General features: G+C 42.6%; 1 protein-coding gene and 1 pseudogene across 3 annotated transcripts; both read left to right on the top strand.

Moving 5' to 3' along the window:
* Nucleotides 1-14857, top strand: part of LOC130192427 (serine/threonine-protein phosphatase with EF-hands 1-like) — a 991358-nt pseudogene that overhangs the window by 725828 nt on the left and 250673 nt on the right.
* On the top strand, nucleotides 250-13992 carry LOC130192438 (hepatoma-derived growth factor-related protein 3-like). Of its 3 annotated transcripts, none has more exons than XM_056412438.1 (7): nucleotides 250-476; nucleotides 3118-3924; nucleotides 4822-4898; nucleotides 5499-5637; nucleotides 5894-6055; nucleotides 11190-11319; nucleotides 12822-13992. In XM_056412438.1, the coding sequence occupies exons 2-7, from the start codon at nucleotides 3841-3843 to the stop codon at nucleotides 13070-13072; spliced, it is 843 nt and encodes a 280-aa protein (XP_056268413.1). In that variant the 5' UTR covers nucleotides 250-476; nucleotides 3118-3840; the 3' UTR covers nucleotides 13073-13992. The 3 variants fall into 3 exon arrangements, with proteins under 3 accessions (XP_056268413.1, XP_056268415.1, XP_056268414.1); XM_056412440.1 differs by having other exon boundaries at nucleotides 11190-11324; nucleotides 12822-12945; XM_056412439.1 differs by lacking the exon at nucleotides 12822-13992 and having other exon boundaries at nucleotides 11190-12094.

Below are 14857 nucleotides of genomic sequence, written 5' to 3'. Positions count from 1 at the left end.
AAACAATAAACATCGACACAATAGAACCCATTCCATTATCCAAACCCGCATATCCTATTTAGGGTCATGGGGGTCGCTGAAGCCGATCCCAGCTGACATTGGGCGAAGGCAGGGTTCACGCTGGACATGTTGCCAGTTTATCGCAGGGCACATAGATCCAGACAATCATTCACACTCACCTTCACACCTACGGCCATTTGACAGTCAAATGAACCTGAGCTGCATGTCTTTGGACTGGTGCAGGAACCTGGAGGGAACCCACATTGCCACAGGGAGAACATGCCAACCCCACACAGAAGGACCGCCGGGATCGGGGATTGAACCCAAAACCCTCTTGCTGTGAGGTGACAGTGCTCGCCACTACAACACGATGCAGCCCTCAGGAATGTGGAGAGAGGAGGATGGAGCGGTCGGTGGTGTCAAAGGCTGCACTGAGGTCCAGTAGGATGAGGATGTTGAGGGAGTGGTCATCAGAGGTAAGGAGAACGTCATTGGTGACTTTAATTAGGGCGGTTTCTGAGCTGTGGTGAGACCTGGATCCGGATTGAAATGGGTCATACAGGACTGTCTCAGAAAATTAGAATTTGTGATAAAGTTCTTTATTTTCTGTAATGCAATTCAAAAAACAAAAATGTCATGCATTCTGGATTCATTACAAATCAACTGAAATATTGCAAGCCTTTTATTCTTTTAATATTGCTGATTATGGCTTACAGCTTAAGAAAACTCTAAAATCCTATCTCATAAAATTTTAATATTTCCTCAGACCAAGTAAAAAAAAGATTTATAACAGCTGAGTGTTTGTCAAGGCTCAGGAAACCCTTGCAGGTGTTTCGAGTTAATTAGACAATTCAAGTGATTTGTTTAATACCCTACTAGTATACTTTTTCATGATATTCTAATATTTAGAGATAGGATATTTGAGTTTTCTTAAGCTGTAAGCCATAATCAGCAATATTAAAAGAATAAAAGGCTTGCAATATTTCAGTTGATTTGTAATGAATCCAGAATGCATGACATTTTTGTTTTTTGAATTGCATTACAGAAAATAAAGAACTTCATCACAATATTCTAATTTTCTGAGACAGTCCTGTATATGGTTGGAGTCCAGGTGGGTTTTGAGTTGGTTGGCAACGATGCGTTCCAGTATCTTAAACAGAAAAGGGAGATTGGAGATGGGTTGGTAGTTGTTGAGGATGTCAGGATCCAGGCCAGGCTTTCTGAGGATCGGTGGGACCTAGACGAATTTGAGAGCGAGGGGGACGGAGCCAATAGACAGGGAGGAGTTGATGACAGAGAGGAGGAGCGGGTGGAGGGCTGGGAGGCCATGACTGAGATGGAAGGGATGGGGTCCAGGTCGCAGGTTGCCAGATATTGATTTATTCAGATCTGAAAGGGAGATTAGTGAGAAGTAGGAGAGTGACCGCTCTGTAAGTGGGGGATTTGCAGATCCAGAGTCGGGAGTGGCCGGTTGATTGTCGATGCTCTCAATTTTTGTTTTGTCGAAAGATAGGAAGGAGTTGCATTTCCCAGCAGTGAAGGAGTGTGAGCGATTATCCACAGGTTTGAGAAGTTTATTTACCGTGGAGAAGAGGACCGTGGGCTTGGTGGAACCAGAGTGGATGATGCCAGAGTCCTAGGCGGAACGTGCAGTATGGCCCACTTGATATCGTCTGCTTGGGTTCTGAGATGGGATGTGAATGTCCATGACGATGGTGGTCAGATGGTCGGAGATGGTAAGTTCAGAGCCAGAGAGGTGATGTATGGTGCGTCCTGTGGAGCAGACCAGGTTCAGGGTGTGGCCGTGGTTGAGGGGTGGGGAAATTGGTGTGCTGAGTGTATACACTGCTATCTTTAAAAAACCCACAAGGTTTGTAATCCAATACTTCCTGAAGATGCCAAGTTTGTGATGAGTATCCAGGAGCCAAATATCCAAGAAGGCAGGAAGCAGGGCGCTGGGATGCAAAGACGTGAGGGTCACAGACAGGAGCTCTCACACACCATCCGACTGAGCGGAGCGTCAGTGGGATGATAAGTGGATGGATGGATGAAAAAATACTTTTTTCTTTTCAGGATTTCATGTAGATTTCATCTACTCAGGCGAGTAAACAAAAGACTCAGGAAGAGAGAGTAGAATTTTATAGAAATAAATGTAGACATTTGTACTTCATAAAAGATGAGACAGGGTGAACATTCGTATGATTCCTGGAGGGGCATAATTAAAGAGGTGTAAAAATAAAGCAGGCGATATGAGTATGAAGGAAGAACAGGGTTCTCATTCATGAGATGTGCGTGAGCTTGTTTCTACTCCAAGAATCACATTCGACCTTTTCTTCTGGTGCTTGGGAGTTTTGTGCTCGTCTTGAACCACTGCAGACCACGAAGACCGACAAGCGTGTGGTCATGTGTATACATCCCTCCAGGTGCAACACTGAAGGCACATGTGTCATCTTTCACTTCATTAATAATGAATCTGTTCCCAGTGTCTATTACAGAACCATAACTCTCTATGTGATGCCACGCTTGAGGCAGACTGCTACACACGGTCTCCACCAAAGAGGTGTAGAGGATGGGCCACGATATTATGAAAAGAGAAATGCAGAGCTTTTTAAAAAAGTGATTGATCCTAATCACCGTAATGTGTCTGTGAAACACCCGACACATCTGTATAATCAGGTTTCTTCATTATGATGTGTGGGAGGGCCGACATCCATCACAGGACAAAGCAGTCAGCGTAGGCTAATAAGCGTAGACGTTACAATAAATCCCCTCTGGCCAGATCCTCCTCAAATGGAATTAACATCCATAATCCTTGCACTGTTTTCACTGTATATACTTTATATACATTTTTCATTTGCTTTAATTTTCTGGAATGTAATATGTCCTGCTCTGCTATGTTAATGTATATATTGTGCATTTTTTCATTTTCATACTTAATATTAATATTTTACGTCTACTTCTATTGTTACCTCGCTTGCTGCTGCTACAACCTAATTCCCCTCTGGGGATGAATACACTGTATCTTTCTATTTGTTCCTCTTTCTTTTTTTTGCCAGACTTCCTGACATATCTGTTACATTAGTATCTTCTTTTCTTTGTCTCTAATATGCATCGCAGCTGAAGTGACCACACGAGAGAGGATGGCTACTGCCTCTCGCTGACATCACGTGGGAGACGCTTCCACCAAGTGGAGGCGAACTGTCATCAAACTGTGGGACGACCAAGTGAATGGAGTTCAATATAAACCGGAGTCACGTGGGTCCGATTCAGGAGCGACCAACGAAACAAGAGGTCATCAACATGTGTGTTGCGTCACCTTGTTGCTCATATTCTGGCAACTTTCATCAAATGCAACACCCTCGTGTGTTCGTGATATTTTTTTTGCAAGGTGAAATTGGAGGCAACGCTTGTGTCTCTTTTTTATTCTTGAATATATAATTAAAAAACACGTTACAGGTAACAGTTTTGAACGAACGCGAGTAAAATAAAAGACTAAAGTTATGAGTGTCGCTTTTATTTCGTTGACCGGAAGTGTGATCTGTCTTGTTGTGACGGGCTCCGCGTCACTCGCAGGTACCCTACTCCAACTTAGGCCATTCTCGGTGGCGCTTACACCTGAATTCGGTCGTAAGAGGATAGCCCTCTCCTGGCCACCGCTTTCCGCGTTTATTTTTTTAATTATTTATTCCCGCGTAAACTGCAGTCTTGATAAAAAAAGAAAAGAAAAACATTAATGGTGGATAATTTAGCAATGCGTTGAGGGCCCCGGGGAGAACGGCACAGGAATATAAAGTCACGTCAGACGATCGTATTTGAATTTTGTTTTAAATATCCGGCGACATGGCTCGACCACGGCCGCGGGAATACAAGGCAGGAGATTTGGTTTTCGCTAAGATGAAGGGATACCCGCACTGGCCAGCGAGGGTGAGTCGAGGATGCGGCCGGGCTAGGAGCAGAGGGAGGCGGGGTCGGTTCACACGAGACAGCCGCTGCTTCTTCGCGGGTGCTGGGGGAGAGGGACGCGATACACGGTGCACCCCCGGAGCTCCGCACGGGGCTCACCCCACAGCCGCGTTTGGTGTGCTTAGCTCGGGTACCTCCTCCGGTTCGAGACCTCTGTGGTTGTTATTTTAAACAGGACGACACATTCACATTTTTACTGGGCTCCACATTCTCAATACGTTTCCCGCTCCGTCCGGCTCTTGTTTGAGTTGAAACGCTGAAACGCATTGTGTGTGCCCCCCCCCCCCCCACACACACACACACACACACGCGCGCGCACACACACGTTATTTCCACCCATTAATTCAACATGTATGTTTTTGTGTTTTTTTCCATTTTTCCTTTGCATTTCGCCGTCACCCATGTCCACAGGTCCAATAGCCCGGCGTTGACCTCGGGTAAACCGCGCAGCCTCTGTCTCAGCAACACGCCTGCTGTAAGTGAAGCCGTGCATTATTATTATTATCATGCATAATAATTATGCATGATAATAATATTGTGCACTGTGGCCACCGACTAGCAGACGGAGGACGGCCTCTAATTCTATAACGGGTTCATGGTGGGTTCCCCCCACCGCAGCAGCCCGGCTCCATCTTTAGGCTCCTGGAGCATCTCTCCACCAGCATACAACAGGTCTGACATGATTCAGCAGTGTCATTCCACCACGCTGTATTGTATACATAAACACAATATCCCCTTCGTATATATCATTTAAGGCACCATGGTAGACATTAACAGATGACCTTGCATCTAAAAAAGGAGGAGTATAAAATGCATAAATAATATAGCAGTACTGGCTTCTCTCTCCCCGTCTTTCAGATTGATGAGCTTCCAGAAGGAGCTGTCAAACCGCCCGCCAACAAGTACCCCATCTTCTTCTTCGGGACCCATGAAACGTAGGCACCTTTTTTTTTCCATCTCGGGATGTGCAGCATTCCTCTTACATGTATGCTATTTTAAATCAGGAATCCTAATAGATTTCAACATCGCCGCCAAAGGAACTTTGTGGGGCTCGGTGCTTTTGGGGGGGTAGGAGAGGGGGGACATTCGGAGGTCCCCGCCAAGGCAATAACTATTCTTTTTCGAGTGAATTTATACATTTCGGGAACATCTGCGTGTTTTAAGTGTAACAGTTCATCCTTGACCTTGGAAATGAAAGTTGTGTCACCGTGACTGTTTAAGTAAACACACTTCTTTTTGTTATCGCTCACGGCCTGCCCTCATCCATTTGGCTTTGAACCCTAAATTGCTCCCTGTGTGTCGACAGTGAACTCATTAAGCGTCAGCTAAATTAAATTAAATATAATAAATGGGGTCAGCTGGGGTTTTATTGGTTTAATGCTCACAGTTTTGAGGTTTGATGTTGCTCAGCGGCTCATATTTTTTTTGCCAAAGCTGGATATACTTCAATACGTAAACTTTCACGCATGATGAAGAAGAATGTTTTCCAGAATGTTGTTGTTAAAGTAATAGCTGTCTCCCACCCCCTTCTTTAGTGCATTCCTTGGTCTGAAGGATCTTCTGCCTTACAAGGAGTATAAAGACAAATTTGGCAAGTCCAACAAGCGGAAAGGCTTCAACGAGGGCCTGTGGGAGATCGAGAACAACCCCGGAGTCAAGTTCACAGGCTATCAGGTCAGACAGCAGTCTATTGTGTCTGTGGTCTAGAATGAAGAGGGGAGAAAACAGGGAGGACGCCAGACGGGTTTGATCTTCGACAAAGCAACTAAGATATTAATGAAAAACGTCTGTTGACAGCAGATAGGGTTTGAATGAGAAAGGAACATCCATTTGTCTTAACTTGCAATTTCATATTTATACGTTTGAAGTGTCAGTTGCCGTTGAACTCGCCATTGTTGTACCGATCGGTGGGCATCTCTCACACACACAGGCCATCCAGCAACAGTGTTCATCGGAAACAGAGGAGGGGGGGAACGCCGAGGACGGCAGCAGCGAGGGCGAGGAGGGCGACTTTGTTGAGGAGGAAGACGACAAGGCGACGCTGAAAGGAGACAAGACCGGATCCAAGCGGAAAAAGACAGCCACCTCCAAGGTACCGCACTTCAGCCGGTGAACCGGCCAACAGGAGCAAATTATTTTGGCCGCATGAAAGCAATTATAAATCAGCTGTACAGGCGATGCATACTCATTGTATTATTCTAAACACATTCCTTCAATTTATAAATAAACCGTTCTTTAGAAAAAGAGAGCGCGGTTGAAATCCGTGTCAAAAAGTGTAAAGACCAACTCATTGAGATGCCAGCACTTTTTCTTTTCACTGCGACTTTTTTTATCTGATCATGCCGGGACGCAATAACTGTGTCCGAGACGGGATCTTGCTCGCGCTGGGATCCCATCGGTCAGACCACATGCCCGAGGTGGTCTGGCACCCATTGAGTTCGGTAATGAGTTCGGTGCGGACAGCATGCGGGCACAAGACGGACACATCTTTTAAAACGTAGGCTTCGCGTTATCTTCCCCCCACATGGGAGTTTTTTTCCCAATCAAGGGCTGTTTTTCTGAAGAATTTGCAGGAAAAGGAAAAGGTTTATCCACCGTTTTACAGCCGCTCCTTTGACCACAAAATATATCCGATCACGATCTGGTCCGTGTCACATACGCAGACAGAGCTGAGTTCAAATCTGGCATCCGATCACAAAAGTCTGAATAAAAAGGCAAGCGATGGAAACGAGTGTGTCGTTTGGCTAGGACTACAATATGTCCTGTGACCATCCCAGATTAATTTTTAAAATCTGCCGCGACCACACACACACACACACACACACTTATCTGCCACTCTATCTCGTCTCCAGCGAATGGATTATTTCCTCCTGTTTGAGTGATGTTGGTCTTTTCATGGGATTTGCTGGCAGTTTTTCTTCATGCACACTGTTCACTCTGTATCATTTCTCCAAATTGTACTCATCCAAACATTTCTTTTAACAACCTCTGTTCCTGATGTTCTCCCTGTGTTCATGTATTCATGACGCTGTTCTCTTTTGTTTGACCTTGCCTTTTATTTTGAAAAAAAGAAGAGGAGGTCTGAAGGGATGCAGTGCTGCAGAGCACTGCCCCAGTGTGTTACTGTATTAGTGCAGAAGCCATTGCTGCTGTAAATGGAAGCAGGTTGAAAAAGTCACATGCATCCTGCTCCTCACTTAGCAACCGCTGTTGCCTAGCAACTGGGCTCTATTACGCACGGCACATGTGGTGCATCAGAAGGAAATTTGGCACCCTTGTGGTGCGGTTTGCTATTGTGTGTGTCCTGTCAGATCACTGAAATACTATGGTGTGTGTGTGTGTTTGTAGTTACACAAAGGAACTGGAATCTCCTCAACTGAGATTAAATGTGATGCCTGTTTATGGTTTATGGGGTGGTGAGAGGCAGGAGCAATAATGTGCTTGTTGTCAAACCCATGCACATCAATAAAAGATGAAACTATTATGTTGCTCATAATAGTTGCTCATTCCGCCATGTTTTAATGCTACACCGGTTACAGGAAATGAGCTGAACAGCAGGCTGATGGCAAAAATAAAAATAAAGCATGTGCTCTGTCATAACCATCAAATAAAAGAAGAAAAAAAATTCAGTATCCTAAATTACCACGCAATGCCAATCTAGCAACACCTGGTCCGAGTGCTCCTCATGATTCCTATTGGCCTCTGTCCTAATTGATGCCGGCACTACATCCCCTAGTGGTAGTGGTGTGGGGGTCCAACCAAAACAAACAAAATGGCTCGCCCCAGAGAACAATCTACCGAGCTAATTAGCTGTGACAACCCTTTACACACTGACGTGTGTTCTCATCGTGACGACAAACAAAAGTCGCCTTTTTTGTTGTTGTTTCACTAGTCTAATGACCACAGGAAAGGTTCGATGTCCACGCTAATGCTGTTCCAATTCTATGAGGGTAACTTAACTCTGCGGTTTGCAGAAGTTTACACTCCAGCAACTTCAGTGCAACCAGTTCTGTTAAATAGCGCTCAGCAGTTAGTAGTCATCCTCACCTTTTTCTTTTGTAAAAGCAAAACATTCAGTTTGAAAAAGCAAACCATGAAGCAACATAGTTGGGATGGCTGGGTGGGTGGGAGACAGGGAGATGGATAGATGCATAGATGGATAGATAGGTGGATGGATAGATAGATGGATGGATAGGTTGATGGATAGATAGGTGGATGGATAGATAGATGGATGGATAGGTTGATGGATAGATAGAGGGATGGATGGGTATTTCAGCAAACATCCCAGTATGATTCAATGCAAAGGAGGCACCAAACACATATTTTTACTTTGTAGTTTAATATTTAACATTTATTTCAACACTGACACAATAAGGATATCTTATTCATACAATTCAGTATATTACAGTTTTTCTCCATTGCTTTGGCTCAATTCTTGAAACAGAAATTACATTCTCAAAGCTCTTAGTGCATTTGGTAAAATAGCATATATGGTTCAACACATATCTTCAAAAAAAGATCATATCTCACCCAAACAGTGAAACTCAAGTCAAAACCAAATCATTTTCTCATATAAATAGTCAGTAAAAAATGAAACTTCCTTCTCGATTGCTGTGGCTCATCTCTCTAGAAAAAAGGACATTCTCAAAGCTTTAAATACATTTGCCAAAATAACCTAGATGGTTTAAAAATACTATATGGCACCTGCAAAAGGTCATATCTCTCCCAAAACAGACAACTCATCAGTCAAAACTAATTCCTTTTCTCATACAAATAGTCAGCCCCAAAATGAAAAGTCCCTTCGTCATTGTTTAAACACTGCAGGTCAAAATGTTTAGATGTTTTGTCAGTATGGCAGTGGACCATAGAAATATCCCTCATGTGCACAATTCAATCTTGGCTTAGTCCTTTGACACTGAATGGTTACTGTAGTAGATGTTTTCTTTCCAGAATACTATGTGTATCAAACAGAAAAAAGATTAATTCAAGAGGAGCCAACAAGGTTTCACATCACATACTGTATTGCACTTATACTGCCATGGAAATTATTACAGTAATTGCAAAACAGAAACAAAATGTGTACAGCAAAAAATAGGGTCAAACAAAAAGCACATAACAAATGAAATGAAGTATAGCCTACACTACTGTAACAAAACAAGGAGCAAGCAAGGAGGGAGCAGCTCTGGTTCTCTCACTCTTCTCACTCTCATCTCTCGTGTCCGTCTGGCCAGAGATTTCTGCAACATATCAACATGATCTGATGTTCTCTTGCGAGGGAAGGAAGAAGGAGCGCGCATGCCGCAGAACTATCCCTGATCTCTGCTGCTGGCACACAAGCAGCAGCCGCATCTGGCCTGGAGAGGGACCTCTGGTTTTAGAGTCATGCTCCTACACCACCTCACCACACCCTTGCTCCTCTTCTCTTTTCTTCCTCCTCTTTCCTCAACAGGCAGTTGTTGCCTTTCGTTTTACCCTCCAGTGCTTACATGTTCATACTGTAAACTGTACTGAACTTTGTCAAGCCCTAGATATTTGATGGCATTTATACTCTCCTGAGCACCCTGTCAGCTAACTAAAATTACTGTGTGATTGGTGATCGGATGTGAGAAACTCCCCCTTGATGAGTAAAGTTCTAGTTGCACCTGAAAATGAAGCCGATGATCCAAGAGATCCATATTACAGTATATAGCATGATATTTTTCATGGTATTATGTGCCTGAACGATTTTGACAGTGGAGTGAACTATTGTGCAGGTGATGATGTACACAAGGAAAGTATGCCAAGATGTTTTTTAGAGAACAACCACTTGACTGAGAAGCAACAGTCAGTTTAGACCAGCAAGATGTATTCAATTGGTAAGTGGGCTAACTGAAGGAAATTGCACAGATGTGCTCAATCATTTGAAATGTGTGCAAGCTGTAGGCAATTGTACTTGTCATTTGCAAGGAGTTTCTAAAACAATTGCAATTTGATTAAAGGAATGGGAAATTCAAATCTGTTGTGAACAAGTGCCCAGTGGTTTGGAGGTTTGCACGAGTTGTTTTGAGAATGTCATTTCTATTTCAAGAATTGAGCCAAAGCAATGGAGAAAAACTGTAATAATATATATATATATAATTAATATCCTGAATTGTATGAATATATAGATATATATCATCTACTAATATTAAGTGTAATATGATATATAAATACCATATAATATAGAGTTATCCATGTGTGTCCTGGTGTTCTCATGTTTTCTTAATTTTTCCGACAAGTGCTTCATGTCCCTTACTCCCGTATCTGTCCATGCTGGATCTGTCCCCGTTGATTAATAAAGCAAAATACAGCATTAGCACGACAGCATCCAGCTAGCCAAACCTTCCTGTGCCGCTTCCCTTTCTGTTGTCTTGTTAAGTCCGGTTGATCTGGGCCCAGCTGTTTTACCTGTAGTTTCTCCACTAAAGTTCTTCTCTCAAACGGGCCTTGGAGGAAAGATTTTAGCGGGTCGGGTCTTGGAAGAGATATGCTCACGCTCGCCGTTGTCATGTCGTTAAAAGCGCGCCCGGCGAGAACGTGCAGCTTTTGGGACAGATAACTTTGACCCAAAGCTGAATCTATTTTAGGATGCTGATTGGCTAAGTTGTATATCACTCATTTATCTATTTAATCAGTAATAGTCTAAACTGCTTCATGGACCCGTCTCTTCTGGGCCAAAACCATTCTTCCCCAGCGCAGACAGGCGGAGAGGAAGTGCAGGAAAAGCATATATTTTGCACAGATATCCTATTTTACAAATATTACTGGGTATATTCCATATTTCCAAAACACAACAATTGACAATTTGTATAATTTATAAATATGAATATTATCATTGGAATTGTTGTAAACTACTTTTTGTGGTTCAAGGTGGGCGGGGCCAGGCCCCGTGGCCCTCTATTGGCCAGCCGCCACTGGTAAGGCAGGTAGATAGATCAGTGGATAAATGGATCGATGGATAGATGGATCGGTGGATAGATGGATCGGTGGATAGATGGATCGGTGAGCAACAATGATGCTTGTTACAGGGGCACCGTGTGCAGTAAGGTCATCCGGTCTGCTCTCCAGTTGGATGGTCGGTGTTCCCTTGTAGCTGAACTGTTGGTTTATCCCCTACGAAGCACAACGTGCAGCTACCTCGTGTTTATTTTTTGGTACGTAAAATGTTGACACTCTGCATGTCTTCCTGATCCGTGTGTCTGTGGCAGAAATCTTCCAAGCTGTCAAAGACGTCATCTGTAAAGGACGACCTGGAGAAAGATGGGAAAGATGACGACCAGAAGAGCGGCTCCAAGGGAGGAGACCCCGACAAAGACATCATCCAAAATACAACCGACAGTAAGGTGGGATTCAACGCCCGCATGTTGAGCATTCGCTCAATAATCAATTCACAAATGATGTGGCAAATTGAGTGGCTTTCTAATTTCTTTGACCTGAAGTTATTTAACGTTCTGTCCCAATATGTCAGAAAAACAACATAATGTTGAATAATAATATTCCTTTTTTCTAATTATTTCATCTAATTCTTTCATCCAGGTTTTTCTAGTTTGGAGTGTTTAGCCAAAGCCTCAACAGCACTTTGTACATCTGGGTGAAAGCCAATCAGAGGCATCCTCTTGCAGTGCAAGCCGTGCGACCCATGGGTTGAACCTGAAGCTTTGTCTGTGGCAGTGAGAGTAATTATAAAAACAATTGTGGCACGCTCACAGATTGGGATCACAGATTGAGCTCTGAAACCGAAGTAAGATGGGAAAGTGCTGCATATAGTTTGTCCACTAAAGTCAGGACACACCCACATTTGGAAGTTCAGGGTCATGTCTTTCTCAAATCCCCACAGAGCACCTGTAAGGAGTGGTTGCCGACCATATGACTGCTTCAGACGACGCGTGATTCACATATTTTTGGCATATTAAGTTATTGTGTGCGCAGACAACTGATCCCATTACCGTCGCCTATTTTATTAAAACCAGCGAGTCTGATTTGTCCCAAACATATTCTGAAAATGTGTCGTACTGAATGTAGCTACAGCCCATAATAATTGTATTAATAATATTATTGTAATTAGTTTTAACCGTGCATGGAGTCAGATAAATAAAATGAACCATCGAACGCATCGGATAGGATTCGCATCTTTTTTCAATTGTTCCCAACGAGTTCGCCGAGAGCCCGATTATTTTTATGTGCGGCCGCATTTAGAACGCCCCAAGTTTTTTTTCAGAAACGTGCCAATGACGTCAGTCATAAATGGAGGAGAAAACATGTCTCATAGCACTAGACACTCACATAGCAAAGAGCGAAAAAGCCCATTTGTGGAGCAGATCGTCCGGGTGGACACTGACTGTTGCCGGTTGGTGTTGCGCTTGTTTATTTCCGTGTAAGGTCTTGCTCTCGTGTTATGGCTGCCATGCCGCAATTGATGCTCATGGTGGGAAAACGATGTCAAACAATAAAATAGTAGCCCAAATAGATCATACAACGCTATAGGCTACCATACAACGGGGGCTAGAGTGGTGATAGTGTTTGTCAAGAGACTGATATAGAACCTTTTTATTTATTTTTATTTTGTGGAAATGCTGGGATGATGACAGAAACAAAGGCGCAATGCAGACACTTCCCCGAAATAAGCAAGTTCACTTACATTCAAAACGCAACAGTTTGTGTAAAAAGTGTATTGCTTATTTACAATTACAGTTCTTTACCTGCTGAATTTTTGTTTGAAATATATTCTCCTCTATGCAAATCCCTTTGGTCAACATGTGGTTACGACCTAATCCTGTTAACAACGTGTTTCTTTATCAATGTGTGTGTGTGTGTGTGTGTGTGTTCCCTTCCTCCTCCAGAATCAGCTGCTCATAGAAGAACATTAAGTGAAGAAAGCATGACATCATCCCTTGTAGCCGTGACGTTGGGAGGGGGAATCAACGACAGGATTTTCTCCTCAGCACCACCTGGCTGCCATCGTCACCTCCACCTGCACATCTCCATTGGACTTCCAGTATGTGTTTTGTATGAAAGACGCCCCGCGGTTGATGCTGGTGTCGTGGTGGGCATCGCGTTGGACGCCAGGGTAAAACCGCTAAACAAGAGCTGAAATGTCATGCCACGGGTCGCGTCGGAAGTTTTGTCGTCCTGAACTCTCTAAAGTAGACGGGTTAAGATTTGTATTTGGCTTTCATCAGTGACTCTGAAGGCTTGTATATTGTGAAATAAGTATGAAGTATAGGATAATCTAAAGGGGCTTTCAGTACTTGACTTGATTTTATCGTGGTCTATTGACAGCAACTATGCGTTGTGATAATGATTGCTGTGTTCATAAGCAACTTTTTCTCTTCTCTGCTCATACTCCAGAGCCCAATCGGAATAATATGTTAAAATTGAAGGTTAAGTGACACTTGCACAACTAAAAAAAACAATGCGATTGAAATAATTGAAAAAGGTTAGTTAGCTAACACAACTTGTTCAGATTTGGGTTAATGCATTCCACATTTAAATGAAAGCAGCATGACCACCAGAGTTTAAAGCCATTAGAGGCGAATGAGTCCGATTTTCTGAAAACCGGAATGTGTGGACGTATTCTCAAAAGGATCCCTTTCAATCGTCACTTAGGCCCTAGAAATATGCGGAGATGTCCGTATCTGCCTGTATTTTCTTATTTTGCTGTTTCTGGGCGCCAACGTATCTAAAAACGTCGCCTCCGGCTGCCAAATCGGAAGCACGCATATTCAGCAAAACCCGTTCCAGAAGGATCATCCTGATTGCAAGCCAGTGGGTGTGGCTTCTAGCCTTGGAGAGCCTGGGGAGGTGAGGCCGACGTTGAATGTTGTGTTTACGTACCTGCAACCGACAAATCCTACTCATTCTGCCTTTAAGGTTACGAGATAACAGTTTGAATTTCGACATAAATTAATTTGCCATTTACCTTTTATTAGGAAAAGCTCTGAAACAGGATGTGACATGGTTGGCTTTATCTAAAGTTCTCACCACTTTTTCAAGTGAAAGAGTCAGTCGTATATACATTGATTCAGATTTATTTGATTATTTTGATTTCAAAAATTAAAAATGTTCAAAATTCTGGTACAATCAATTAAAATTGAACAATGACTTATTTTTTTTTTTATTCTTTATTGTTGATTAGCTTTTTAAAATTTCAAAAATTACAATATCTCTCTCTAAATATATCAATATCATGAAAAAAATACTAGTTATTAAAAAAAAAAAAATCATGAATTGTAAATTCAAAAACAACACCAACAAGGGTGAGCCTTGACAACACCTCAGCTGTTATAAATCTTTTTTTTTTTTTACTGGTCTGAGGAAATATTAAAATTTAATTGAGATTTTTAGATTTTTTGTTTTAAAAGCCCATAATCATAAATATTAATAATAAAAAGGCTTGCAATATTTCAGTTGATTTGTAATGAATCCCAAACATGACATTTTTTTTTTTTTTGCATTTATTAGAAAATAAAGAACTTTATCACAATATTCTAATTTTCTGAGACAGTTCTGTATATCCACAGCCCCGTCACTCTCTCTAAAGTACATCACAGTAGATTACTTACTGCCTCTTTAATTGTTGTTGAGAAGGGACTTGTTATATTTGTTCAGTCAATATGAACAGTAGTTTGTGAATTATGTTACAATAGAAATACAGTATCCGTGCAGCTCCACTCTGCCTGTGACATGATGTCATACAATCGTGTCATTACGCGTCACCGTTAGGCCCGATGGAACAGTGGGTTGGAGTGGCTCCTGTTTAATGATCATAGAAAGTGTAGATAGCCATCGATCCATATTTATACTGGCCCATGCATACCTATCTGTATTGCATCACTCCCGATCACCTGTCACTTTGTACGAATGCATTTGATAAGAC

Source organism: Pseudoliparis swirei, chromosome 4 (genome assembly GCF_029220125.1).
Source record: "Pseudoliparis swirei isolate HS2019 ecotype Mariana Trench chromosome 4, NWPU_hadal_v1, whole genome shotgun sequence".
Classification (NCBI taxonomy): domain Eukaryota; kingdom Metazoa; phylum Chordata; class Actinopteri; order Perciformes; family Liparidae; genus Pseudoliparis; species Pseudoliparis swirei.
The sequence above is the reverse complement of the archived record's forward strand: the minus strand, read 5'-3'. Positions and strand labels throughout refer to the sequence as shown.